This window comes from Epinephelus lanceolatus, chromosome 16 (genome assembly GCF_041903045.1).
Source record: "Epinephelus lanceolatus isolate andai-2023 chromosome 16, ASM4190304v1, whole genome shotgun sequence".
NCBI lineage: Eukaryota > Metazoa > Chordata > Actinopteri > Perciformes > Serranidae > Epinephelus > Epinephelus lanceolatus.
The window spans coordinates 2,294,572-2,321,114 of NC_135749.1; the positions used below are offsets into that span (position 1 = coordinate 2,294,572).

The 26,543-nt window shown below is 44.4% G+C and overlaps 2 protein-coding genes across 4 annotated transcripts; one reads left to right on the forward strand and one right to left on the reverse strand.

Annotated features, from left to right (window-relative positions):
- On the forward strand, nt 1–12,442 carry LOC117264080 (digestive cysteine proteinase 1). 2 transcript variants are annotated; one of them, XM_033637894.2, is made up of 11 exons: nt 1–157; nt 1,931–1,990; nt 2,080–2,172; nt 4,313–4,485; nt 5,005–5,266; nt 5,365–5,560; nt 7,437–7,630; nt 7,717–7,808; nt 11,199–11,360; nt 11,661–11,850; nt 11,933–12,442. In XM_033637894.2, the coding sequence occupies exons 1-11, from the start codon at nt 115–117 to the stop codon at nt 12,118–12,120; spliced, it is 1,653 nt and encodes a 550-aa protein (XP_033493785.1). In that variant the 5' UTR covers nt 1–114; the 3' UTR covers nt 12,121–12,442. The 2 variants fall into 2 exon arrangements, with proteins under 2 accessions (XP_033493785.1, XP_033493786.1); XM_033637895.2 differs by having other exon boundaries at nt 28–157; nt 1,937–1,990.
- LOC117263238 (solute carrier family 22 member 13) lies at nt 12,291–25,683 on the reverse strand. Of its 2 annotated transcripts, XM_078175734.1 has the most exons (11): nt 25,243–25,683; nt 24,768–25,104; nt 23,123–23,226; nt 22,336–22,490; nt 21,044–21,212; nt 20,786–20,900; nt 18,278–18,384; nt 17,981–18,192; nt 17,414–17,522; nt 17,096–17,308; nt 12,291–16,907 (listed from the first exon to the last, which is right to left on the reverse strand). In XM_078175734.1, exons 2-11 carry the CDS (start codon nt 25,101–25,103, stop codon nt 16,817–16,819), a joined length of 1,611 nt encoding a protein of 536 aa, XP_078031860.1. In that variant the 5' UTR covers nt 25,104; nt 25,243–25,683; the 3' UTR covers nt 12,291–16,816. The 2 variants fall into 2 exon arrangements, with proteins under 2 accessions (XP_078031860.1, XP_078031861.1); XM_078175735.1 differs by having other exon boundaries at nt 20,792–20,900; nt 24,768–25,683.
- Between the last annotated feature and the right edge of the window lie 860 nt (nt 25,684–26,543).

Genomic DNA, 26,543 nt, shown 5'->3' on the forward strand with positions numbered 1-26,543 from the left:
CAGTGTTTGCGGTGGTCGGTTATTTAATCAGTGTTTTGGACGGCAAGCTGCAGAGTCATGTGTTTGAGTGAGAGTTCAGTGTGAGTGCTTCATCTGTTGTGTCTCCATCACGAGATGCGTCTGTTCATCGCAGCTGTTGTCCTGTGGGCTGTCTCAGGTAGGAGACGTTTAATTAGCAGCACTGTGTTAGCAGTTAGCTAACGTTAGCTAGGCTATGAATGCAGCTAGCAAGTGGTGTTATTAGAGTCGTGTCGTAATAGGTAACGGTCAGGTTGCGAAATATATACTTTCAGATTTAAGTGCTTTACAGCGGTGGCGAATACATATTATTATTATTATTATTATTATTATTATTATTATTATTATTATTATTATTATTATTATTATTATTATTATAAATGAATTTAAATACCAAAGGAAACATACCTACTTTTGTCTAAGCTACGTGCTAATGAGTTCAGACAGTGTTGTGCTAAACTTCAGTCAAAAATCATTCAATTTAAAGTTTTCTTACTTTTTAAGATATCTACAGGCATCTTAAAATGTGTCTCATGTTACCTGAGGACACCTCAGAAACTCGTCTGAAATTCGGTGTATATACAACACACTGTGCAACACTTTCTAGGGACTGTTCGTTATTTGTAAGGAGAGAGGGAGGGAGCAAAAAGAGGAGGTATGTCAATTAATTAGGACTCAATTCTCCTCGTGGACCAACAGTCCTCATCAGGGTCCATCAGTGGACCAACAGTCCTCATCAGGGTCCATCAGTGGACCAAGAGTCCTCATCAGGGTCCATCAGTGGACTAGTCTCCTGCATGTTTCTGATATGAATGTAATGATTAAATGATATATTTTGGTGGTTTGAGTTGAAGGTGTGAGAAAGAATAGTATCAGTAACATTGTTAACACTGTGCTACATTACAGAGAAATACAAACCGTACTAATGAACCTTCATTAATATAGGCCTATATTTTATCTCCAAGTGCACGTCACACACTGAGCGAGCCGCCTGTTAATGACGCTGTGGGCTAATGGGCATGTAGCTACTTCCATGTTTCACATGATACGTCATGTTTGGAGTCGACCAATGAAGATGAGTTTACATATCACCTTGGGTTCGTCCTTCACCTTCTCAAAATGATCCCACACTTTGGATTTCCTGCCCGACATGTTATTAACTAGCCTGTGGAATAACCGCAGGTACCAGCCCTGGAGATTAGAGGTTGTACACATGCTGTGTCTTTAAACATGAGCTCAGGTGCTGGGTGCTACTCTTGTGCCTTTTCTGTGCCAGCTTTCAAAAGTGCACCGGCAGGTTGCATCTGACGTTGATAACCAACCTTAACAAGCATCATATAGCCTGTTTACCTGAAACCCTGAGTGCAGAGCTGATCTTCTTCCAGGAGCTGTTTATAAGTGTGTAGGCCTATCGTCTGTGGGACAGATGTAAAGCTCTGGGTAGCCCTGCACTAAAAACAAGAGGGTCAAAGTTCACGGTGTAATGTTATGAGAAAGTCCTGATTGTGTGCGCACTGCATGCTACAGTAGGTACGTTTTAAGGGCAGCTGCAGGACATACTAAAAGTAAACAGTAAAAGTATGTGATCCAGAACTCACCCATTATGTGGAACAAATGCTTCCATCAGAAACAAAACGTAACCAAACCACCAAAACCACTTTATTCTACATGTCTAATTTCAATTTTTGCTAAAAATAAACCTTTTGCAGGAACTAACCAGCGTGCATGACAAGAGTGAAAGAGCACAGCTACTGAATCACCACATTTTTTTTGCTGATGTTTGCGTTGAAAATGATAAGGACACACTCTCAGACCAAATGTCCAGGACAGCTATCAATATTCTGAGCAACACTGTGTGTGTGAAAAGTAGGTGTATAAGTTCAGTAACACAACTGGAAATGTTCTTTTTCAGCTACAGAGGGGAAAGCAGTTCCTTCTCCTCCAGATTTTGGGAGCAGCTATCATGTCAAAGGTGAGCAGTACGACATCATATCACACATCAGGTCTCTGCTTCCCCAGAATTCAGCCTCATCACAAAACTGTCTCACATCTCTGTTTCAGGAGTGATCTCTCTGCCCTACGCTGAGATCAAGGAGCCATTTGAGGCCTGGTTGGATGCAGCAGCAAAGTCCAGCCGCATAGACTACTACCATGGTGAGAAACCTCTTGACCCACGTCTGCTCCTCTTAAACCTGGCGCTCGGCTGGATTAGTGATGTGAAACTGAGAACATGATGTGTCAGACCAGTGTGACCAGAGCAGAACATAAGCACTCAGTACATAAACAAAGAAGTGGAAAAAGAATGAATCAGCATTTTTCTTGTTGGGTCATGTTTCACACTCAGACTCTGAGCCTGTTTTCTTCCTGGCACAAGATAATTTTATGAGCTGTGTATTTTGTGTCCTCACCATCCTGAGGAGGTAACATATCTTGAATGAAGAAGGAACTTCTGAATAATTTTGCCTTCCTGTGACTTTCAACCTACCCACCTGTACCTCGTGTCCAGTTTACATTTTGTCTCTCATGGTGTTGTAACTATGTGTGTAACTGTGTTTATCATCACCAAACAAAGCAAGCAGAGTCGTGACACCTTTACCAGAGGTGGATAGAACAGCCCAAACACTGCACAGTAAACCTGATGTTACTGAACGAGCCAGTTATAAATACTTACTGAGAAATAGAAGTAGCCAAAAAGTTCATACTCAAAGCTCCAGTGTGGAGGATTTATGGGATATATTGTCAGACATAGAATAAAATTTTGTAAGTATGTTTTATTTAGTTTATTATAATCACCTGAAGGTAAGGATTGTTGTGTTTTCGTCACCTTAAAATGAGCCGTTTATATCCACGTAGGGAGCAGGTGTTTGTTAATGGAGATCACCATGTTGCACTGCCATGTTTGTACAGTAGCCCAAAAAGGACAAACCAAACACTGGCTCTAGACTAGTGTGTCTAGTGTTTTCATGTCGGTCACTGCAGTAAGAAGTCCACCTGCAATGAGCAGCGTCGGAGATGCACTGATTTGAAACGTTAAACTGCTTTATTCGTTGTTTTGAATCACTTTGTCTGTTTGTTTTGGAGAGGAGGAGATTTGTGGATAATTTGGCTTCCCATGAAAACTATGGAAAGTTTTATTGGCCTTTATCATTTGTAGCCCACACAAGATGATCTACAAATGTGTGCCATGATCCACAAATACTTCACTATCCACAAACATGTCTTTTTACAGTTGTGTTGTGAAAAGTCATATCCACAAACTTACTCTATGAAAACATATTTTAACTTCACATAAAAATGTGACAGATTTAACAAATATTAAGAGTTTCACCACAGGAAATACACATGAAGTCATATTTACGCATTTGTGGATCCATGTTTACACGTGAAACAGGTTTAGCACATTTGGGGATGGCCTACTGTGAGTTTGCAGGTCATGTGACATTTGTGACTTCCCTCCTGTGTATTTGCGTAAATTTGTCCGGTTCCTGCCGCAGCAGGATCTGTAAAAATAAGTATCTGTGTGAGGTGCATTTACTCGCCACATCAGCAGGTGACGACATTCTCACACATGAGATAACTGTACCAAGTAGCTCACGATAAAAACTTAATGTCTGGATCAGAAAAAGTTGACGTTAACTTATGAGACAAAAGGTCTGAGCACACAACATGTTGTGGGGCATTTTTAGCCTTTAATGTATAGGACAGACAAGCGTGAAAGGGGGAGAGAGAGAGAGTGACATGCAGCAAAGTGCCACAGGCTGGGGTCAAACCCGGGCCGCTGCGGCCACCGACGCCCCACAACTGTGTTTTTATGTGTTTTTACCAGATAATATCACCTGGTTTGTTTGTTTTGGAGACGATAAAAACCTCCTGAACAATAAACACTGAAGGAATTCTCAGTGGAAGAAGTTTTTAGCTGGTTACAGTCTGCAGTTCACCGTTAGACGACACCAAATCCCTCTAAATCTTACACACTTTACTTTTAGTTGTGAGTTTCAGAACAGAAAGCCAAAGCAGACCCAGGATCAGCAGACCAGCAGCCTCTCTGGATAGAAGAGAATATAATACATGAGACATGATGCAGCTTTGCAAATGGGCAGTAAAAAGTCGGCATCAATGCAGGCTCGCTGTCAGGTTTTCTATCCCACTTCCACTCCCTACTGGTTAAATTGAGATGGCACTTAATGTGATGGACCCTCCACATGAAGGCAGACATGGAGTGGAAGTGGGTAGGGAGAGGGTAGATGGAGTGGTTTGGCAAAGGCCCTAACTTAACTACATTCATCATCAACAGGCCAGGTGTCAACCTACCAGCTGGGGGCGGAGCCACAGTGGGGCGTTGCCTATAAAATCACTCCAGAGACCACAGAGACGGAGCTGAATGTGATGAAGTGTTTCCAGTCCAATGGAACAAAGGACGAAGCAGTCACAGCGCAGGCGTCGCTGCCTGACGTGCAGGGCTTCCAGGTCTGTGAGTGCAAAAACACACCACACTTATTAGACTGATTTTTGAAACAGTCTCATCAGGATATACAGTCTTGAAGGATGTAGCTGACCACCAGGTCACATCCTGGAATATTTACAGTGCAGAAAAAGAATAACTTGTCTCTGCTGTTGCAATGTATTGTGTGATCCATTAAAGTGCAAGTGTGAGTGAACCTGAGTGACAGTTTAAGTGTAAATGCTCTCACAGAATCTAGTTCAGCTCTCCCTGACATGGAGCCTGTCCAGTGAATTCTTGTAATTCAGATGCAGGTCTTAGAGTGACTTTATAGTCTTAATGAGTGAGGTCACGGTGTTAGTTCACTGTGCTGTTGACTGTAGTCCCACATCCTTGTACCACTGCACACTAGAGTGATGTTAAGGACTGGGGAAAAATGTGCTCCATAAAAACAGAACAATCAGCATTGAGTGTTCAGTGTTGGAAAAACGCTCTCACAGTCTCTGTCCTGCTGCTCACGTGTCATGATGTTAACCCCTCCATAGTTCCTGAGGATGGAGTACTATGGAGGCTCCCTATGTGAAGTCTGGCAGAATGTCACCACTGTGGGTTACAAGAAGAACACGTACACACTGTGGGTGACCCACTCAGAGAGAGGTGGTGACAGCAGGGACGACCCTGCCGTACCCCTCCACTATGAGATGATGGGCTACAACACGCTGCTGGGCTCACATTACGACAAGTACCTGGTGGATTACAAAGAGTTCAGCACTCATGTGGACCCCAAAGTCTTCTCTCTGCCTGAAGGTTTGTGCTCGGCTGCAGACTCACATCAAGACTCACTCAGGAGGATTTAAAGGGGAGAAAAACACTTGTCTGCTTTGTTGATTTTTTTTCCCCTGCAGGGATGAGCTGTGGGCCATTTCCTGGTCCGGGAGTGGAGCACCACATGTTGGCCAATCCGATGAAAGATCTCATCCACACATCAGCATCAGGCCACTCACAGCGCATGTTCGACTACTTCAAGGACAAGTTCCAGCGTCAGTACAGCGACGAAAGAGAACACGAGGAAAGGCAGCACGCTTTTGTTCATAACCTCAGGTGAGAGGAGCTTCAAGTACTCATGAGCTGTGACACTGATAACCAGTATGGGCATTAAAGGGATAGTTCAGATTTTTTTAAAGTGGGTCTGTGTGGCGAACTTATCTATAGACAGTATATTACATACAGTTAGCAAATCCTAAGTTTGGAGAAGCAGGCTGTAGTCTGAGGTGGAGGTTAAGGGGCCGTACACATGCTGCGTTTTAAAGTGCCTGGAAAATGCGAGGTCAGGTGCTGGGGTGCTACTCTTGTGCGCACTCTGTGCCAACTTTCAAGGCGCGGCTGCAGGTTGAGTCTGAGGTTGCTAAGCGACCATAACCAGCACCATATCAGAGCCTAATTATCAAAAGTCCTGAGTGCAGAGCTGATCTTCCAGTGTGTATTAGACCAAAAATATGGGACTGTCCGTGGGACAGATGTAAAGCTCTGGCAGCTCTGCACTAGAATGATGACTTCTCCATGTTTACACACTGATATTTACGGAAGAAGGGAAAGATATCTGCTGGCTGTGATTGGTTGGTCCTCGTCACATGACAGGCGGTGCACGCTGCTGCATTCAAAAAGTTTCTCTCAGTTTATCTCAAGGCACAGCCGCTGCGCTCTGATAAACAGGTGCTCGGGAACGTGTATCCACTACAACGGCATCGCTCTGGCATTTGAGTACAAGCCAACAAAACGTATTTTAGCCACTTAAAAAAGTCGCAACTAAAAGAAATCAATATCAGTTTAAGTGTACGTTTATATTGAGAGTATTTCCTCTGCTTTACCTTAATGTCACACAGCCTGATCTGATGAGGAAGCTTTTAACGGCTTCAGTTCCCCATCTTTGCACTTGTGAAAGCCACCAGACTCCATTGACAAAAACACTAATTATAGGCCCGTTTCCACCGCAGGGACTTCGGGGTAATTTTCGGGGCCGGGGCCGTTGGTGCGTGTCTCCACTGCAGGAACCACCCCCGAAGGACAGAGTTCCGGAACTTTTACAGGGGCTAAACAAGTCCCTGCCTCGGAGCAGGTACTCAGAACGGCCCCGAAAGACTCCCGGCTGGGGCTTGGGGATTACTTGGTGCTGATTGGATATACTCAAGGAGAGATGTGACGTCAACAGAAAGCAACAAAATAGCTGGCATTTTTAAAACTCAGCAGACAAGGGTTAGCTCGTTCATATAGCTTCCTCCGCCATGTTAAAAAAACTCATTAAATGGCCCGTGAAAAAAATATCTTTTCCAGCGGATATCTTAGTTACAACATGATTGAGCTAGCAAAGCAGTTTTGTGTTGCTATGTGTGGTATTTATTCAGTTTTGGGAAATCACAATGTCTAGAAAGCATCAGCTGACTGGGACAGCTGACAGCAGCAGCAAAGCTAACATCAGGACGTCATCTGTTAAAAGCCTCCCGTTGTCGGATACGACATGAAGCTACTCCAGTTAGCTCAATCATGTTGTAACTAAGACATCCGCTGGAAATTTTTTTTTTTTTTTTCACGGACCATTTAGTGAGTTATTACAGACACCGCTAAGGGCTATCAGCTAACGGCGTCCCTACTTCGCCCCGGCCAAAATGGTCGCGCAACGATTACGTCACATCCAGAGCCCGTAACTTTACAGGAACCTTCCTCCTACTCCACTCTCTCAGTGGAGACACGGCGGTTGAGAGGGCCGAGCGAGAGGACGTTCCTGTAGTAGTTCCTGCCCCCCAAATAGTACCAGGAACTTCTTCAGTGGAAACGGGCCTTTTAAGCTCACTGAACACAGGAGCTGTTCTGCTGGTCTACTGCTGCTTCAACCCCACCCAAAATGATCTGAACTATCCCTTTAATGCCAGTCCAGCACTGATATCCTGTACATCTGATGACAGTTTCCTTGTTGCCGCAGGTACGTCCACTCCAAGAACAGAGCAGGGCTGTCCTTCTCTCTGGCTCTCAACTCTCTGTCAGATCGCACCATGTCGGAGCTGGCCGCCATGAGGGGAAGGAAACGAGGAAAGACCCCAAACAGAGGGCTGCCTTTCCCCGCCAAGATTTACCAAGGGGTGAAAGTACCCGAGTCACTTGACTGGAGGCTTTACGGTACGTGTATATATACACAGTCTAAAACTACAGATGCATCTTCCTGGCTGGACGTTCTAGCTTTTACCCCGGCTGCGTTCTTACAGGTGCGGTGACTCCGGTGAAGGACCAGGCCATCTGCGGCTCCTGCTGGAGCTTCGCCACCACTGGAGCAGTAGAGGGCGCTCTCTTCCTAAAGGTGAGGGGGATGAAAAGCAGTGTGCTGCACAGTCCTGGCCACATTCCAGTGTCTTTAACTGACGGGGCTGCTTCCTAATGCTCTTTGAAGCCACAGATGTTCAGCATGGAGGTTCAGCTGGTCATGTTTTCATAGATGTGCTTTGCTTTTTGAAATATTTAAGACCTGAAGACGTAACGTTAAAGGAATACTTCACCCACAAATGACTAGTTATATATCAGTCGTGCTGTGTTACCTTAAATCTGTGAAGGTGTAGCGTAACTTAAGGCCTTAAAGAACAAAAATTATTTTTGCAATTATTACTAATTACTAATTGAATTAGTTAGGTGCCAGATGAGCGAGGGGAATGGAGATGATGTACCAGAGCTTAGATCCAGGGTCAGACATCAGAGGAGCACAAAGGTAGATAAATTAATCAAACCCGCTCTTGATGATCTGCAGCACTGGAGTACAGCTGAGCAGTTTCCAGCTCCTGAATCCTCCGCGCCACTACAACAACAATCACAATGAATCACCTTCATGATCACTGTCATTCTCCAACATCCTCAAGGAGCTTGTGACGATCAATCAGACAAAGAACAATGCTTTGTGTGGCTCAGCTCTCTTCTTCTCATGCCACTCTCCTCCACACTGGCTTTGTCTTCCTCTCACACCTCACAGGTGTATGCAGTCAGCCATTATTCTCTGTTTAAACAACGCCCCACCTTCACCGTCACACCCACTCACCAAATCCTCCTCTGCTCAGAAAATAAGGAGCAGCCTGCTGTGTACTACTACAAAGGAAACATGTTCTTCCTCACATGGGAACCAGCCTACAAAAACATTAATTTATTGATTGATTGGGGTTTAACAGAAAAACTGTAAACTTGTGCAGTATGATCCAGGTCTCATTTATCCAGTCGTATACTCAGCACTTCCCAAACACATGAATGTTCACAAAAACACCCTCAGTTTTAAATCTGGCTTTGAAGAGAGAACAGGTTTCACTTTCAGCTAGATTGTAAAAAGTCAGGGTTTTTTTTTTTTTTTTTTTTTTTAACCGAGCGATACAGTTCAGTAAAAACAAAGGTAATTTAACTTCAAACACGACAACTATAACCTGGGAATCAACAAATGATCTTTTAAGAATTGTCTACGTGCATTTAGATCAAAGGAAACTCACAATTCATGTTCTCAGTTCAAACAGTTGGATAGAATAATCAGGCTGGCCCAACTGCTCCTTTGTTCTTCCAGGGGAAAATGGGCTGTCACCTGGGAGCCATGGCTGCATATAGATCCAAGGCTCCGCCCATTCTGGTAGAGGGAGGCAAATAGTGTCTGGGGAATTTCTGTGCAGGTAGATGCTGACAGGTAGAGGGCTGCTTGAGCATTTTCCACAAGGTTGTTTTGCTGCCTCTCACAGCAGCTGGAGTCTGAGAAGAAATAACTTCATTCACTGGGCCCACTGCCGGCAACTTTTAAGGTGGAACGTTAACTTGTAATGTTACTCAATGCATGAGTTGATGACGTGAATCCATCAGCACACCTTAAATTTCACTGTGACAACTTTGACCATCACTTTAGTTTTTATATGACACACACTTTTAGTAATGACTTTAAAAATATAGATGAATTTGGAGCGGATTATGTGAAGGTCATATATTCTAATCCTCACTTCCTGTGGGCTACAGCAACACTAAACCCCTGAGCTTGCCTGAGAAGGACTAAATGCACAAAGCTGCTATTTTTAAATATCCCATGGAGAGAGACTCTCACTGCAGCCTGTTCTATTTTGTTGTGAAAATGTGGGCGTGCAGCCTCGTTCTGTGGACGATAAACCAGGTGCAGACTTCCATCTGTGTCACCGCTGATGAGGAAATACAGCAAGTGCTGGACGGAGCAGTGAGTGACAACAACCCCGCCCACATTTAAGAGGACTGTCTGAACAGACCGAGGGTCTAGGTACCATGTCTGAAGGGTCACTGCTGGTTCCAAAGGTGCTGGACTCAAAGGGTTTGGTGGAGACAGGGCTTATATTTGAGGTGCAGCTCTTTTGTCTGTGTGAAGCGTCCCTGTGAGTGAAAAGACGTCCTCCCCCTTCAGAGGAGGAGCGAGTCCACAAGACCTCTCATTGTGCCACTCTCTCTCACGTTAGACAGACATGACTGTGTGTGAAGAAATGAGACTGAGTGAGTGTCGGCCCTGGCCTGCCTCCATCTCAGCAAGGAAAAGCTCAAAGGCATTCCTTCTTACCCTGTTGCCAAGCAACCTGATCCAAACATTGGATGGTGTATTATGGGATTTGACGGCACCCCATTGACGTGACCAGATTCACGGACTCTCTCTCTCACACAGCATCTTGAGTTTGTCTCTCGCCTCGGGCCAGAAGCTGTTTAAAGTGGACAACTCTTCAACTGTCTTTGTGTGTTTTTTGTCAGTGCTGTTGCAGAGACGAGCAGATCACGACCAACAACACAGAAAACACTGCGTATTGTTATCCACAGTTACTGCGGTTGTTCTACCTCCCTCCATCTGTTACTGAGGACAATAACTGCAGAGAGGTTACACTGATACTTTTTGGTAACCGGTTGGGATGGGGCAAGAAATTAATACAGCATAGTATATTTTTGTGTGGTGATATACATCACACAGTGCCAAGTATCAACAAATACAAATTAAACTTTAGGTAGCCTACTAGAATAATATAATCAATTACTTTTTCAGTTCAATAGAAACATTTTGCTGCAATTTTTAAAAAAAAAAAATCTTGCGATATGCTGAGTATTGTGATTTATTACTCGAGGATGAACTGATTAGATTTTGGTGGTGAAGGGCCAAAGGTCCAGGTTGCTGTGACCTTGCATCCATCTCATTTTCATGAACGCTCCCGTACGTCCTGAACTTAATGAAAGGAAATGTTGAGAATCAGACAGATTGTACGATTAAACCCTAAAATGTTTGGCAGGATTGTCAGATTACTGAAGTGATTTGTCAGCTGTCAGATATAATGAGAGCACAGAGGGACAGGACGAGTGCTCCACTAATAGTCTCAGTGTTTGGCAGTACAGTGTGATCAGACTTGCAGAAAGCACCAGCAGTTTGTCTTTGTGCCTCTGCCAGCATGCAGCGCAGCAGCAGCAGGAAGTGACCCGCTGGATGTGTCACCCCGTCCCCACAGGCAGGTTCAAAAACAGAGCTGCTCCACTGGAGACAAATTAGAGCGTTTTCTTTGTGACTTCACGGCGTCTGCCTGACCTGTAGAAAACAGCTGGTGTAAAAGTGTTCATTTTAAACTCCATTGTTTATCTCACACCATCTATTGATGTATTGTGCTGTTCTTCAGAGGAAGTGATGGATGCAGAGCAGGATGTGTTACTAATCTGTGAGTGACGCTTTGCTCTTGTCCTTCAGACGGGCTCCCTGCAGGTCCTGTCTCAGCAGATGCTGGTGGACTGTTCCTGGGGTTACGGTAATAACGGCTGTGACGGAGGGGAGGAGTGGAGGGGGTACGAGTGGATCATGAAACATGGAGGCATCGCTACAACAGAAACCTACGGAGGTTACATGGGAATGGTGAGATGACTCCATGATGTAAAGCCTGTGACTGCTGCAGCAGAATAACCTGTGAAGACTAAAAGCTTTTTCTTTTTGGATGGCGGGAAGCTGTGAAGGTGTTTCATTACGGCTGAAAAAATGAAACACCTTCACACATGTGGTCTTCATATTACAGAGATGGTGAATGGTGCACATCCCAATATTCTTACAGTATTTTGACTCAGACTGAATCATGGAAACCTTGCTCCTGGATTAACTTGAGTATAATTACAAACATGAAGCATTTTATTAACATGTTCCTCCTCCGTCTCTGAACAGAACGGATTTTGCCACATGAACGCGTCCCAGCTCATCGCACCGATCCAAAGCTACACCAACGTGACATCAGGAGACGCAGACGCCCTCAAGCTGGCGCTCTTTAAAAACGGGCCTGCGGCTGTCAGCATCGACGCTGCACACCGATCATTTGTTTTCTACAGCCACGGTGTCTACTATGAGCCGGCCTGTGGTGAGTCTCGCGCTCACTGGTGCTCGCACCCTCTGACAGTGACAGTCTTTCTCGCTCTTTAACTGGCTTCTTGTGTTTCCAGGTAACACCACTGATGATCTGGACCACGCTGTGCTTGCTGTGGGATACGGCTCCCTGAACGGGGAGCCATACTGGCTGATAAAGAACTCATGGTCCACGTACTGGGGCAATGACGGCTACATCCTTATGTCCATGAAGGACAACAACTGTGGCGTCACCACTGATGCTACGTATGTTACAATGGCATAGATTTGTCCATTTTCTCTAACTGTGCTTTAAAGCCACTATGTGAGTGCCTGAGGATGAATGAAACCTAATGCTGGATGTGTTGAGGTGTGATCATCACGTCAGACTGAGCTGCTCGATGAGAATCACGTGTTAAATGTTGAATTAAGATGCTGCACACAGAACAAGACGCCTTTCAAACATGGTACAAGTTTATTGGCTCACAGCTACAATGCCTTCATCATTTCAGTTGTACAAAGTACAGTCTGTGACACATTTCCACTTGAACCTTTGTAATTTGTTGCATTCAAATTTGAAACAATAAAAAATGTAAAGTTTTTTTTTTTATCTGCTGGCGTCAGTGACATCTCTGGTTGATCTAACCAACTCACAGGCTGTGAGACAGTCAGGCATGCTCTCTAAACTCATGCAGTAGAATAATATGTTCAATCATAAGCATTCACAACATACTGGCCTCTGATATATTTGCAAGAAGAGAAACAGATTTTACCTGAGTGACGTTGCAAATTGCACAGTCTGCGCTTCTGGTGTATGCCTTGAGGTTTTTTGTGTATCAAATTCATACACACAGTAACAGCCCTTAAAGATACTAAACAGATCCAAGTCATCGTAGCAAGTCATAAAATACATAAGAATAATTCAATGTAATAAAAAGAGAACAAACAATGCTGAAGCTAAATATTTCACATGCTAATCAGTCACATCCCAAAGTTTCCATACAAAACTACAAATCAATAACAGTGGAGTGCAAACGTTTAGTCCCCCCCGGTCGAAATATACTTTACTGTGAAAAGTTAGAAGATGAACTGATCTCCAAAAGACATGAAGTCAAAGACGAAACATGCTTTTTAACATTTTCAGCAAGATTAGTGTCTTATTTTTGTTCTGTACAAGTTTGGAGTGAAAGAAAAAGAAAGGAGCCCCGTGCAAAAGTCGGGGCGACCCAAAACATTTGAGCTCTCAGACAACTTTAACTATGACCTCAGACCAGGGATCTGGTTTGTTCAGTCATCGTTAGGAAAGGCCAGGTGGTGTAAATTTCAACTGACTCCTGAAACCTTGTCCCAACAATCAGCAGCCATGGGCTCCTCTAAACAGCTGCCTAGCACTCTGAAAACTAAAAGACCTGATGAAGACTATAAGAAGATAGCAAAGTGTCTTCAGGGAGCTGTTTCCTCAGTTGGTCATGTCATTAAGAAATGGACGTTAACAGGAACTGTGGAGGTCAAGCTGAAAACTGTGAGAGAGCTGCTCGTAGGATTGTTAGAAAGGCAAATCAAACCTCTGTTTGACTGCAAAAGACCTGCAGGAAGATTTAAGAAAACCTTTCCTGTGTCCTCGCCGCTAAATTCAGCCTCAAGTTTGCAAAGGAACATCAAAACAAGCCTGATGCTTTTTGGAAACAAGTCCTGTGGACTGATGAAGGTAAAACAGAACTTTGAGGTGTGTTTGGAGAACAAACTGTTAAACATGGGGGTGGATGGATGATGCTTTGGGCTTGTGTTGCAGCCAGTGGCACGGGGAACATTTCACAGGTAGAGGGAAGAATGGATTCAGTTAAAGTCCAGACATCACAGCATCTGTAAAGATGGCTTCTACAACAGGACAGTGATCTGTAACACACTTCTAAATCCACAATGGACGACCTCAAGAGGAGCCAGCTGAAGGTTTGGCCACGCCCCTCACAGTCCCCCGACCTAAACATCATTAAACGTGTGGATAGAGCTCAAAGAGCAGAGCATGAAGACGGCCCAAGAAGAATCCTCCAAACAGGAACTGAGAGACTCTGAGCTGGATACAAAAAGTGCCAAAGGGGGCGCTACTGAGCACTGACCATATAGGGTGCCCAAACTTCTGCTTCAGGCAATTTAATTTTTTGTCATTTTCAAACTATAAAACATTGAAACAAAAAAGTGAATTAAAATATTTACTTAAAATATTGAAGAAATGTGTCATCTTTAACTTCATGTTTTTTTTGAAAATCAGTTCATCTTTTACTCGCTTAGCTTTACACAGTAAATCAAATGTTGACCATTGGTGCCCAAACCTTTGTACACCACTGTTCATTAGTCTAACAAATTCTATATTAAGCATAACTAAGTTAATTAGTGCATGCATTCTCACTAAACTAGATTTTTCTGTAGAAAATGAGGCAGTTATTTGTTCGATACAGCATTAAGACACAACAAAGCTATTCAGCAAACAGTCAACAGACGTGGTACTTTTATACAAAAATATTATCCACAAAAAGTAAGAAACCCTTTGGTCCTGAAAAATATGAAGTCCTAACAATATCTGCTTCTCCTCTCCTCCTGTTTGATGCTTTCAAATCAGCAGAGAATTAGAAATTATAGCTCTGAGCTGATGTTTGTAGATTTATAAATATTAGTAGTGGGGGAAAAAATCAGTACAGCATAGTATCGTGATATCTTCGTGAGGTAATATCATATCACCACAGTGCCAATTATTAATTATTAATATGATAAATACAAGTTAAACTTTAGGTGGCCAACTAGAATAATATAATCAATTGCGTTTTTAGTTCACTAGAAACATTTTGCTGCTGCTGAAGTGACATGAACAGACTGAAAACAGATGTTGACAAAGTTTTCCTTTGAGGACATAATTTACAGTTAAAAAAAGGAAATAAATCACAGTATATTTTATCACAATACTGGTGTAGTAATAGTATCATGAATCCTCTGGTTCCCACCTCTAATAAATATACACAAACATGCAATCTGTGGTTCTGCAGAGTCGTTAAGGAAACGACTGCAGAACCACACATGTAACATACATCAAACCACTTCTCAAAATAGGAACAAAGATGTAAATGTTTGAGGAATGCACAAGATTGTAAAGGAAGACTGTTCTCTGCTGTGACTTTGCCTTGGCAGCATGTATGAATGACTGCTTTGTGTGTGTGTGCAGGTGCCCGAGCTAGTTAGGTTGGTTTGCATAGAGCTCTAAATCAGGTCTTGGCATGTGTTGCATAGGGGATGTTATGTTAAGGGATGACTTTGGTATTTTTCAAACTGAAATCTATTTTTCCCATGTTTGTGTGTCTAAGAGACTAAAGGTGACAACTGTGTGTAAACTGGTCCAGTGGTGAGCGAGACTGCTGAAGCCAGGAGCAGCGAAACAGGCTACAATGTGTCTACGTGGGGCAACTGCGCACTGTCAGTTTATGTCAACTCAAGTTTTGCCACTTGCAGGCTCAGATTGTTGGTGTCATTATCATAATGGAAAGGATCCCTACAGAGATAGAGCTTTTTATTTTACCAGAAACAGTCTCTAAGGTCCCGTTTATACGACAACGATTTCAACTGAAAACAGTAAACTTTAGTTGCGTTTTGGCCGATCATTTACACGACAGCTGCGTTTTGGGTGCCTGAAAACGCAATGTTTTGAAAACAGGTTCCAGAGTGCAATTTTTTGGAAACGGCACCGCCTCCGTTGTCAAGTAAACTTGCAATATGCAGTTCCTCTGAAAATTGTCACTAGACATGCGCGAGAAAGTCGACCATCACAACAACAACGCCGAGCTCTGTTTGTGCTGCTCACCTTGTTGAATTTATCAATGCTTCAGCAAAGTGTAGATCTACTGTGGCAACTCCACCTCGTTGCGGTCCTCTGCGCTCCTCTCACCCACACTTGAGCACCTGTTCTGGGATACACAGTGTTGGCCTGCCCGGCCTGACCTCTGCAGCCCTCCCTGGACAGATGCTCAAGTGTGGGTGAGAGGAGCGGAGAGGACAGGCAATGGTAATGTATAGTTACATGGGCTTCATCAATCAAATTACGCATTACTGCCCAACACTGATTATAACTATTTAATAAGAAAGTAGTATTTGGGTATAGCAAAAAAATAAAAATAAACTTCAGGTTGCAGCCTCTGCTTGGAAAAATAAACGGTCCTAAAACTGCAGCCTCCGGTACTGCAGCCTTACCTTACCTGATTTTGCGGCTCCATGTGAACGGAGATCGTTTCAATAACGTCGTCATATAAACGCAGACGTTTTCTAAAACACAAAGGACAGACTTTTCCGTTTTTAGAGAAACTATTGTCATCTAATTGCCTTCACCAAACACACCAGACTCCATTTAAATAAACACAAATTTTATCATCATAAAACACACTTCATTCAAAGTCTAGATCACAAAATAGGACTCACAAAAGCTGTTTTGGTTTGTCTTTCCACTGTTCCAACAATCACCAGCTCTGGTTTGGTTGAAGTAAACCTTTAATTCACCTGGTGAGATGTGAAAACATGCTGCCTCTATACACGCTAAAATTACTTATTATGTAAATGGAGCCTGGTGGGATGGTCGTTGGTGATTTTGGGGCTGTTTCTGGTTAAACAAAAACGATCTTACTCTTTAACAAGGTGTTTTTCTGTCAGTCTGAGCCTGTCAGTGACAAAAACAAGCACGTTTAGTGGACGTAAATTGATGGTGCACAAATGCCCCAACTGGTTACATTACAACCTGTTTCGCAGCCACCTCCTGCATCAGTCTCACTCAATACTGGACCAGTTTCAAAACCTGTTGTCTCCACTGGTCACTTAGACACACACACACGTGAAAATAGGATCCAGGTTAAAAAAATACCAACGTTACCTTTAAGTTCTGTATCTGCAGGAAACAGTTGAGGCTGTTTAACGTGACTCATGGAATGTGCGTAGTGTTTAAAACGCAGTCAGGCCTGGCTTGTTAGACGCATCTCCTGCCGCTCCGCGCTTCTGGCTGATTGGCTCATATCCTCAGACATCTCAGGGTTCTCCTTGCTCCTGCAGGAGACAAAATACAAAGTACACACTGAACTGTTAGCAGACGTTTGGGTCTTCACATGTGGGAACTGATAGGGCGGTGAGATTCTGTGTCCTGTTCAGGGTCACAGAGGCTGAGTAGCAAAGACACATCAAATGCATGGTGATATAAAAGCTCCAGTGTAACACCAGAGGTCATGTCGTAGCACCTGGTGTCCCAGCTCTCTGCTTCCTCCACTGTGTCAGGCAGAGATCTGTCGGCAGTTTCGGGCAGGGCCAGGGCCAGGACAGCACCCAGCAGCGGGGACATACCGAAGATGACCAGAGGTGTGGTGGGGCTGTGGTTATGGAGCATGTTTATAACGGGAGCTAACACACCGCCCATCCTCGCGAACATACAGGACACACCTATCCCTGTTTGCCTGAGGTACACAGGAAGAGAAAAGTCAACCAACAGATTAAAAATACACTTTGGGATGATGTGTGTGTGAGAAAAGTATTTAAAGCTGTGCAGACCGAGGTCTTACCGAAGCACCGTGGGGAATATCTCAGCAGTGTACACATAGATTACAGCAAAGGAAGCTGTTATACCAAACTTCCCCGCCATGGCAAGAGCAGTCAGGACGCTGGGATGATCTACAGATGGCAGGAGGGGAACTGGTTATTAGATTATTTGAGTTGTGAGTATTTTTTTAGCAGGATAAAGTGGTGTCTGTGTGCCGGGTGCCGTTATCCTCAGGTGCCCTGAAACAAGTGTCTTAACATAACATAACAAGAAATGTCTATGCAAACTGATTCAAATAAAAAGATGTGTACAGTTTTGTGTTAAAGGAATTAAAGGCCTGTCTCAAATATAGGTCCCCTTGATAACAGTAATTTAAGCTCATAATAGTCCAGGCCACTAATTGAATACTAAATATAAATGTAGTTGAACTACCAGCACGCTACTGAGAAATGTAATTAAACCACTAGTTGAATCACAAGACCTTGGCTCCTCTCCTACACTGAGGATGAGATGAAAGCTGATGTTTCTAAGATTTGGAGAAAGTTCACATTCTTGTCAGAGAACAACAAACACACAGTGTGCGTCCCACCTGCAGGCACAGCCAGCATGAGCAGACAGGCGAGACCTCCAACAGCCAGGAATCCACTTTGGGAGAGTCGGCGACTGAAGGGCAGGACGAGCAGGACGAGGGTACGAGCCGGGATCTCAACCAGCCCGAACACAAACTGGGTCAGGTAGAGGTTTGTCCCCAACCTGGACACGCCCAGAGAGAGGCCATAATACACCAGCACGTTCACAAACCTGAGGGGACACAGGAGGACACAGTTATTGATTTTCTATATCTATAAATCATCCGTGCATGTACACACACACACACTCATCTTACCAGATGTAGAATAAGATGAGAGCCCTCTTCCTCATCTGAGGTGTTTGTACGAGATCCACAGCTGAGTGACTTCGCTTCCCTTCACGTAAAATCTGACACTTTTCAACCTGGACACACATCAAGCAAAACATTTGAAAGATATGAACGCTGATATTCTACATTATTTTTAACAGATCCAATGGAAAGACGAACAGACAGAGTGGTTCTCTTCTAACTCTTGGCAAGGTTTACATCTGCAGCAAGAATAAACAGACCTGGAGCTGAGTGTCACCGACGGGTTGGAAACGTTGTAAAGTACTGAGAGACGGACTAATGCTGTTATATATGTTACATAATGTTGCTTTTCTAAGGTTTTGTCGAAAATAATGAAAAACATAGAGTAACAGTATCTTTTAACAAAAACTAGTCCATAGCCATTGGTAGCTTTGTCCCCTTCTACCTATGCCAGTCCTCAATGCCTATGTGCAGTTTCACATAGATTGACCACGTCAGTGAGTAGAAAAACGTGGGACAGACAGAATGACTGACTGACAGAATGACACACTGACAGTTTCTGTGATTATGTACAGCATACCATACCATGACTTAGTCATACCAAACATTAGAAAACACCAACACTGGTCCACAGGGGGAGCCACAGCGATCGGTCGCATTTTAGCCATTTTGAAGCATTTTTCTGTTGTTATAGCGCCACCCAGTTGCCAATTAGAGTTAAATTTCTCCAGTCACCTTGAGGCGTCCTGTTCTACATATCTACCAAGTTTAGTAAAAATCCATATGGCGGTTAGGCCTAGATAAGAAATGAGCTCTCTAGCGCCCCCATTTTGTTTGATGGGGTCAATAATGGAGGGGTCCCCTCAGATTATGTGTGGTCATATGCCTACAAAGTTGCGTGGTGATGGGTGAAACCCTTGAGATGTTATACACCTTTATGTGATGAGCCACGCCCTCCACAATATTCATTGCCTTATAGAAGCTCAGTTTTAGTAAGTTTTCCAACTTTTGCCAAGAGGGAACTTTAGATATTGGTCCCTAGATTATGTTCACCCAGTTTCATGCAGATCGCTCAAACTTCCTAGGAAGAGATCCATTTGAAGTGTTTTTCAAAAAATTCAAAATGGCGGTAAATCTATATAAGCGGAAGTTATGGGTTCTTGAGGCAAATGTGTTCCTCATGAGGAGAGGCATCTCTGTGCAAAGTTTCATGTCTCTACCACATACGGGGCATGAGATATGCCCATTCAAAGTTTGACATTTCAATGGGTTGCTATAGCGCCCCCCTTTGGCCAATTGATGTAATATTGCTTCATTGGCATCCTCCCATGACCCTCTACCACTGTGCCAAATTTCACATGGATTGACCAAGTCAGTGAGGAGGAAAACGTGGAACACACACACACACACAGAGTTTTCGTCACTATATAGTAAGATAAGATACATCTTAAACAGCATGCAGCAAATCAATCTCTTTTTACCTTTATTCAATTGAATACAGTACAAAGACAAGATATTTATAATATTCAAACTGATCAGCTTTATTGTATTTTGTGAATATATACTCATTCTGAATGTGATGCACAGGACAGGAGCATGTTTACCACTGTGTGACATCACTGTGTCACATGATTGTCACAGTCTATGTTCACATCAGCTTTTCCTTTTAGCAACACTCAGTCAGTGTTCAGGAGCTGAGGACACTAATTGTTAATGTTCCACGCATGTTCAGTGGGAGACAGGTGTGGACTGAAGCAGGTCAGTCTGGTACCTGCACTCTGTCACTACAAAGCCACGCTGTTAGAACACATCACAGTGAGTCTCATTGTCTCGCTGGAATAAGACGGGACACAGATGTGAAGTTACCCATGATGCCATGGGCTCTAACACACCTCCATCCCATCACAGATGCTTTGAACGTTGAGCTGGTAACAGTCTGGATGGTCCCAGAGGACACGACGCCCATGATGGACTCGTCAGACCACTTTGTGTCAGTCTGTCTCAGATGAGCTCAGAGAAGTGGGCGGAGCTGTTTCTGGATGTTGTTGATATCTGGGTCTTAATGTACATGAGGGGTCAAAGGTCACAGACTTTGAGTGCTGGTTTTCAGCCTTGTTCCTCACATGCAGTAATGATGCAGTCTTGCTTTGAGAAACTTGGTTGGACTGTTTGCCCCCACAGTTTTTTACAAAGTGACCGCCCTTCCAGGTGAACCACCACAGAGGTATATTTTGAGCAACCCACAACTTTTCCAGTCTGTCGTTGCTCCTGTCCCGACTTTTTTGGAACACATTGAAGGCATCAAATTCAGAGTGTGTATCTATAAAAAAACAATAAAGTGTATCAGAACTTTAAATATCTTGTCTCTGTGCTGTATTCAGCTGAATATATGTTGAGAAAGATTGGCAAATCATTGCATGCTGGTTTCATTTCTGTTTTACACAACTTGTGGTTGTTCTATTACAGCAGCTTAGACAGCATGAGAACTGTGGAGTAAAATGCAGAGAGACAAACTTGTACAGCAGGAGGTAAGACCCGGCCGTTAACCAGTGCTGCCTTGCGGAGGAGTGCGATGGCTTCCTCCCTCCTGTCGTTGGCCAGCAACCATCTGGCAGACTGAGGGAGCACCCTGACACGAGACAGAGAGGGCAGACAGGAAGAGGAGGCAAGACCAAGTGTCAGAAATAAGGGCAGGGGAGGAACAAAGAGGACACCCATGTACTCTGGTCAAAGAAATGTACGAGTACACAGTGGATCTGTTGGATTTCCCACCATATGTAGAAGATGAGCAGGAAGCCCGGGGCTGATATCGCCAGCTGCAACTTCCTCCAGTCTCGTATCAAGTACGCTATGCCTGCTAGCAGCATGTAGCCCAGACCAAACGCATAGTCGGTGATGATACCTGCTAGCATGCGTCTCTTGGTGCACGTCCATTCAGTGCCTTATAGAGGAGAGGAGAGGAGAGGAGAGGAGACGCGACGAGACAGGACAAGACGGAGGAAAGGAAAGGACAGGAGACGAGATGACACAAGACGAGATGAGACGAGACAAAGATGAGGAGAGGAGAGGAGAGGAGACGAGACGAGACGAGACGAGACGGAGGAAAGGAAAGGACAGGAGACGAGATGATACAAGACGAGATGAGAAGAGATGAGACAAGACAAGATGAGACAAGACCAAGAAGAGGAGAGGAGAGGAGATGAGACGAGACAGAGGAAAGAAGAGGAAAAGAGACAAGACGAGACAAGATGAGACAAGACGAAGAAGAGGAGAGGAGACGAGACGAGACAGAGGAAAGAAGAGGAAAAGAGACAAGACGAGACAAGACAAGATGAGACAAGACGAAGAAGAGGAGAGGAGACGAGACGAGACGAGACAGAGGAAAGAAGAGGAAAAGAGACAAGACGAGGCAAGACAAGACGAGATGGAGGAAAGGAAAGGACAGGAGACGAGATGACACAAGACGAGACAAGAAGAGACGAGACAAGACAAGATGAGACAAGACGAAGGAGAGGAGAGGAGAGGAGAGGAGACAAGACAAGATGAGACGAAGGAGACGAGATGAGACGAGACAAAGGAGACAAGACAAGCCGAGACGAGACGAAACGGAGGAAAGGAGAGGAAAAGAGACAAGACGAGACGAGACGAGACGAGACGGAGGAAAGGAAAGGAGAGGAGAGGAGAGGAGAGGAAAGGAGAGGAGCCGAGACGAGAAGGAGGAAAGAAGAGGAAAAGAGACAAGATGAGGCAAGACAAGACAAGACATGGCGAGACGGAGGAAAGGAAAGGAAAGGAAAGGAAAGGAGACGAGATGAGAGAAGATGAGACGAGGCGAGACGAGAAGAGACGAGACAAGACAAGATGAGACAAGACGAAGGAGAGGAGAGGAGAGGAGAGGAGAGGAGGGGAGAGGAGGGTTAAACTCAGGAGGTGGTTTGGGGCTTTAAGGTCGTGGAAAAAGAGGCTGGGTTCATGTTGTGGGGCAAAAACAAGCAGAACACATTAAAACAAGTGAATAATCCAGTCGTGCTACATCACAGTGAGTATCTGTGTTTGGTTAGTACCAAGTACAAAGGCATTGATGATGACTCCGGATATGGTGGTGCCGACTATAAAGCGAAGAATCACATAGACGGGGAAGTTGGGTGCAAACGCCACGGCGACTCCAAACACAGTCTGCAGAGCGATGGACAGCAGCAGGATGAGACGTCGGCCGTACCTTGCACAGAGAGAGGAGCGGACATGAGTTGGCACGTGCACACGCATCAATGAGTGCACAGGTGAACCACTGCGACTGTGACAGAGTGAGGCCAGGCTGCACAGGGAGGGGTGGAGGGGTTAGTGTGTGAAAACTGCCACTGCCTCGCCAAAGTCACACCTTCAGGAATGTCAGCAGTTTGAGTTTTAGCATCCCGTGAACGTTTATGTGCTAGTTCATAGAGAGAAACACTGAATATTTCACCACTTAAAGATTCTGTCAGATTTGTCAGATGGTGTTTGAGGCACAGACGTCAGAACAGTGTCGGTCTTCACTGCAGCAGCACTCGCCTTACTTTATCTTAATGCTCTGTTCAGAGAAAAAACAGACGTCACCTCCAGGTGGATCAGACTGTGAACAAACTGACACATGGATCTGATAACAGACTGAGATTTGACAGGAAGTTAGTGTTTCAGTGACTTCCTGTACGCACTTAAGGCTTGCTTACAACAAGCTTCACCACAGCTTGTTGTAATAACTCATTTGACATAACGTGCCCTTCTTACACAGCTCCCATACGCTGGCTGTGTGTTGCACCTGTACCCAGTGTGAGGCCACAGGGCTCCAGTCCTACAGAGAGCAGCGAGGCCTACCTGTCAGCCATGGCTCCAAACAGCACCGATCCCACCAACAGGCCGAACATGTAGACAGACGAACCCAGACTGTTCAGTCTGGCTTTGTCGCACACCAGGTCCCACTGGAAGAAGGAAAACCAAACAAGTGGTTACAGAAACACACCTTATATCTGAATTTATAGGCCGGTGCCTGTGTGAGTGTTGGAGCAGGAATCTGTGTGTCAGAATGCAGCTGTGTGACAGTTTAGGAGAAACACTTATTTGCTTTTTTTTGCAAAAGTCAGAAGAGAAAATCACTCTTATATCTTCCTGGTAAATAACAAGGCCACAGCCAGCAGCTGGTTAGCTTAGCTTAGCATAAAGACTGGAGACAGGAGGAAACAGGAAGCCTGGCTCCGTCCACACATTACAGAAAATACATCATGTAGCATGAGTGAAGGTTTTTACGGTAAAAATGATGGTGGCCTTCATACTGAAACGTTGGCACAATTTTTTTCTTTTACTTATCAGACTACATATAATTTTGATTTTTTAAAGAATAAAGATTTTTTTGTAGAAATGGTCCTAGACTCGGGTGCTTAATCAAGCCTGCTGGTAAAAGGATGAATCGATGTTCATTTGTACAGTGAAACTGAGTCCACCTGTTTCCATGCATGGGAATAATTATAGTTGTATATTTTTTATCTCTAATTAAACAGATCATGTGCACATCAGCATCCCTCTGTGCAAGGGATGCACGATAATATCAGCATGTCATCGGTATCGGCCGATATTGGCTTTAAAATGAAATATCAGAAACGTCCAATACCAGGGGTGTAAATATAGACAGTGCAGGCAGTGCGGTTGCCCAGTGGGCACCTGGAAATACGCCCGTGTTTGAATTTGAATTTTAGTAGCACACAAGATGTGATAAAAACAAGTATATAAAAACAAACATGAGAGAGGTAGGAAACCTGAAGGGGCTCATGGTAAGAAAAAATCTACATATACATGTTTGCCCTCAAAAAGGCAAACACATCTCCATCGTGTTTTTCTGTTTTTGTAAAATAGTGTCAATCTATAACAAAATCATCTGCTTATTCTACAAAAAATATAATTCAGCTATGAAAACAATTTGATTAAATTAAAGATTTCCTATTTTCTTCTGTAGTTTTTGTCACAAACAGATATGTAACGATGATGCTGGGTAATATGTGTGTTGATCTTGTCCAGGATCAAGTCTCTGTTTAATCATGTAACAAGACGATATGATTAGCAGACGATAGTTTAGGTGCAAAATATCCCAACACTGACGAGCTGACGAGCTGGGCACATCTGCAACTGGATATAACATGAAAGCTGCAGCAACACACACTGTTGGTACAATATATTTATGCCTAAAACTCTGTGTGTGTTTGTGTTTCATAATTAGTAGCAAGGGCGCACTGGGGCCCATCATGCACTGGGGCCCATTGCCAAGTATTTCATGTCTCCATGTGCTGGTGGACGGTCACAATAAGAGTATGTATGTATAATATGATGTTAATTCCACACAAAAAACAGACTCGATGATCTCTAAGATTAGGTGGGGAAAAAGTGAACATATTGATATCGATTGCTAAATATCGGCATATCGGATATCGGCAAAAAACAAAAACAAATATCGTGCACCGTTACTCTGTACCTCTGTGACTGTTGTGCTCTGGAAGGTCTCCTGGCTGTACACCCATCCGTGGCCACACGGGACGCGCTCGGTCCGGTTGTCCTGCAGGACCTCAGAGAAGCAGCGGGAGGGATCCGACAGGCTGAAGTTGAGGCTCAGTGTATGCGGGAAGGAGGACTGATTCCCGGTCACTGAGATGGAGCTGTCCCGGCAGTGGTGAGGCGGCGTGGATCCGGTGAAGATGCTCACCATCATGTGGAAGGCGAGGAGGACCTGAGGCAAACAGATCCACACGTACAGGATCTTCTGATACTTCCCGAAGCCTCCGACGGCAGACAGGATCTGGTCGAAATTCATTCTGGGGGAATAAATAGGTCACTTTGGAGATTTGCTGTGTTTGAGAGAAGGAGGCAGAGAGCTGAGGGTGAGCACCAGCAGGCAGTAAATCAGAGGGGCTGCTGGGAGCTGGAGGAGAGATGAGGAGGTAAACAACAACCTGCATCCAGCTCCACGTGACGCCTCAGTCTGCCCAGCTGTGCTCCAACAACATGTATGTAGTATGATCCTCAGCACAGGTCACAGGTCCATCAGGTAGAGAGGTGCGTCACTGACTCAATGCATCAGTTTCCTCCTTGAATCCGTCGTTTAAGAATCTGACAGAGTGAAAACAGTCAGCTGGTGTTGGGCTGATGCTCCGTGCAAAACGTGGTGAAGCCACACACACACTCACACACACACACACACTGCTGGCAGCTGGGAGCGGTGTATCCTCACTCAGTGTGCAGGGCAGAGCCACAGGATCCCAGAAAAAGACGCTCCAGCGGAAGATCACAGCCCAGCACTGATCCTGTCAGAGGAAGAGTTCATCACAGAGCCTCCTCTTCATGAAACCATCAGTTACACACGCTGCCACCCTCCCTGTAGAGTCAGAGCACTCCATTGTTTATCCGCTGTTAATGTGCATCAGATCAAACACGGTGTGTTCATGTTGTCAGAGGCTCTCTGCTGCCACCTGCTGGTTGACTCACAGTGAGTGTGTCTGTCATCACTGATGTTACAGCTCCCTGTTTGTGCTGCTGCAGCCTGAAGTGACAGTCGCTGAGGTCAGAAGGTCAGGTGCTGGTGCTGCATTAACCCTTTGAAACCTGAACAAAGTGGCTGTGGGAAGAAAGCAATGAGCATCTTCAAAAGAAGTTACATGAGGTTAATTCGTCAGGAGCAGGGCCACACCTCGAACTCACCTCTAATTACCTGCACAGCCTTCTTATACCTGGTCCACCCGTCCTGCTCTGTTTGTCTCAGATGTCTCGACCCATCCTCCCTTTGCCTTCTCTTCATCCATCATCCTCCGTACCAACCTTCCTTCATCCTCCCTCATCTCGTCTTATTCAATCTGGTGCAAACTTCTCCCATGTCTCATTCTAGGTACCGTCTTAGGGCCTGTAATCAGCCTGAGACTGAACCCCTACTCTGAGTCTCCCTCTGCCCGATCACCAGAGGACATCCCTCCTCCACCTTCACCCTCACTTACATCCATTCACCAGTCCTCAACAACCAACACCTCCTGAATTACAACTAAACATTGAGACGACATGTTGTTGTGGTCCTTGCTAGTGAACCTGAAATTAGCAAGACGTTAGGAAAGGACAAAAGTGAAAGTACAAGAAAATTACACAGAAATATGGGGGAAAGTTAAAAAAAAAAGATAAAAACAAACAAACAAGAAAATGACTTTAAAATAATGTTTAAATATAATAACAATTCTGTAATATAATTCTAAACATGTAAATATGATAA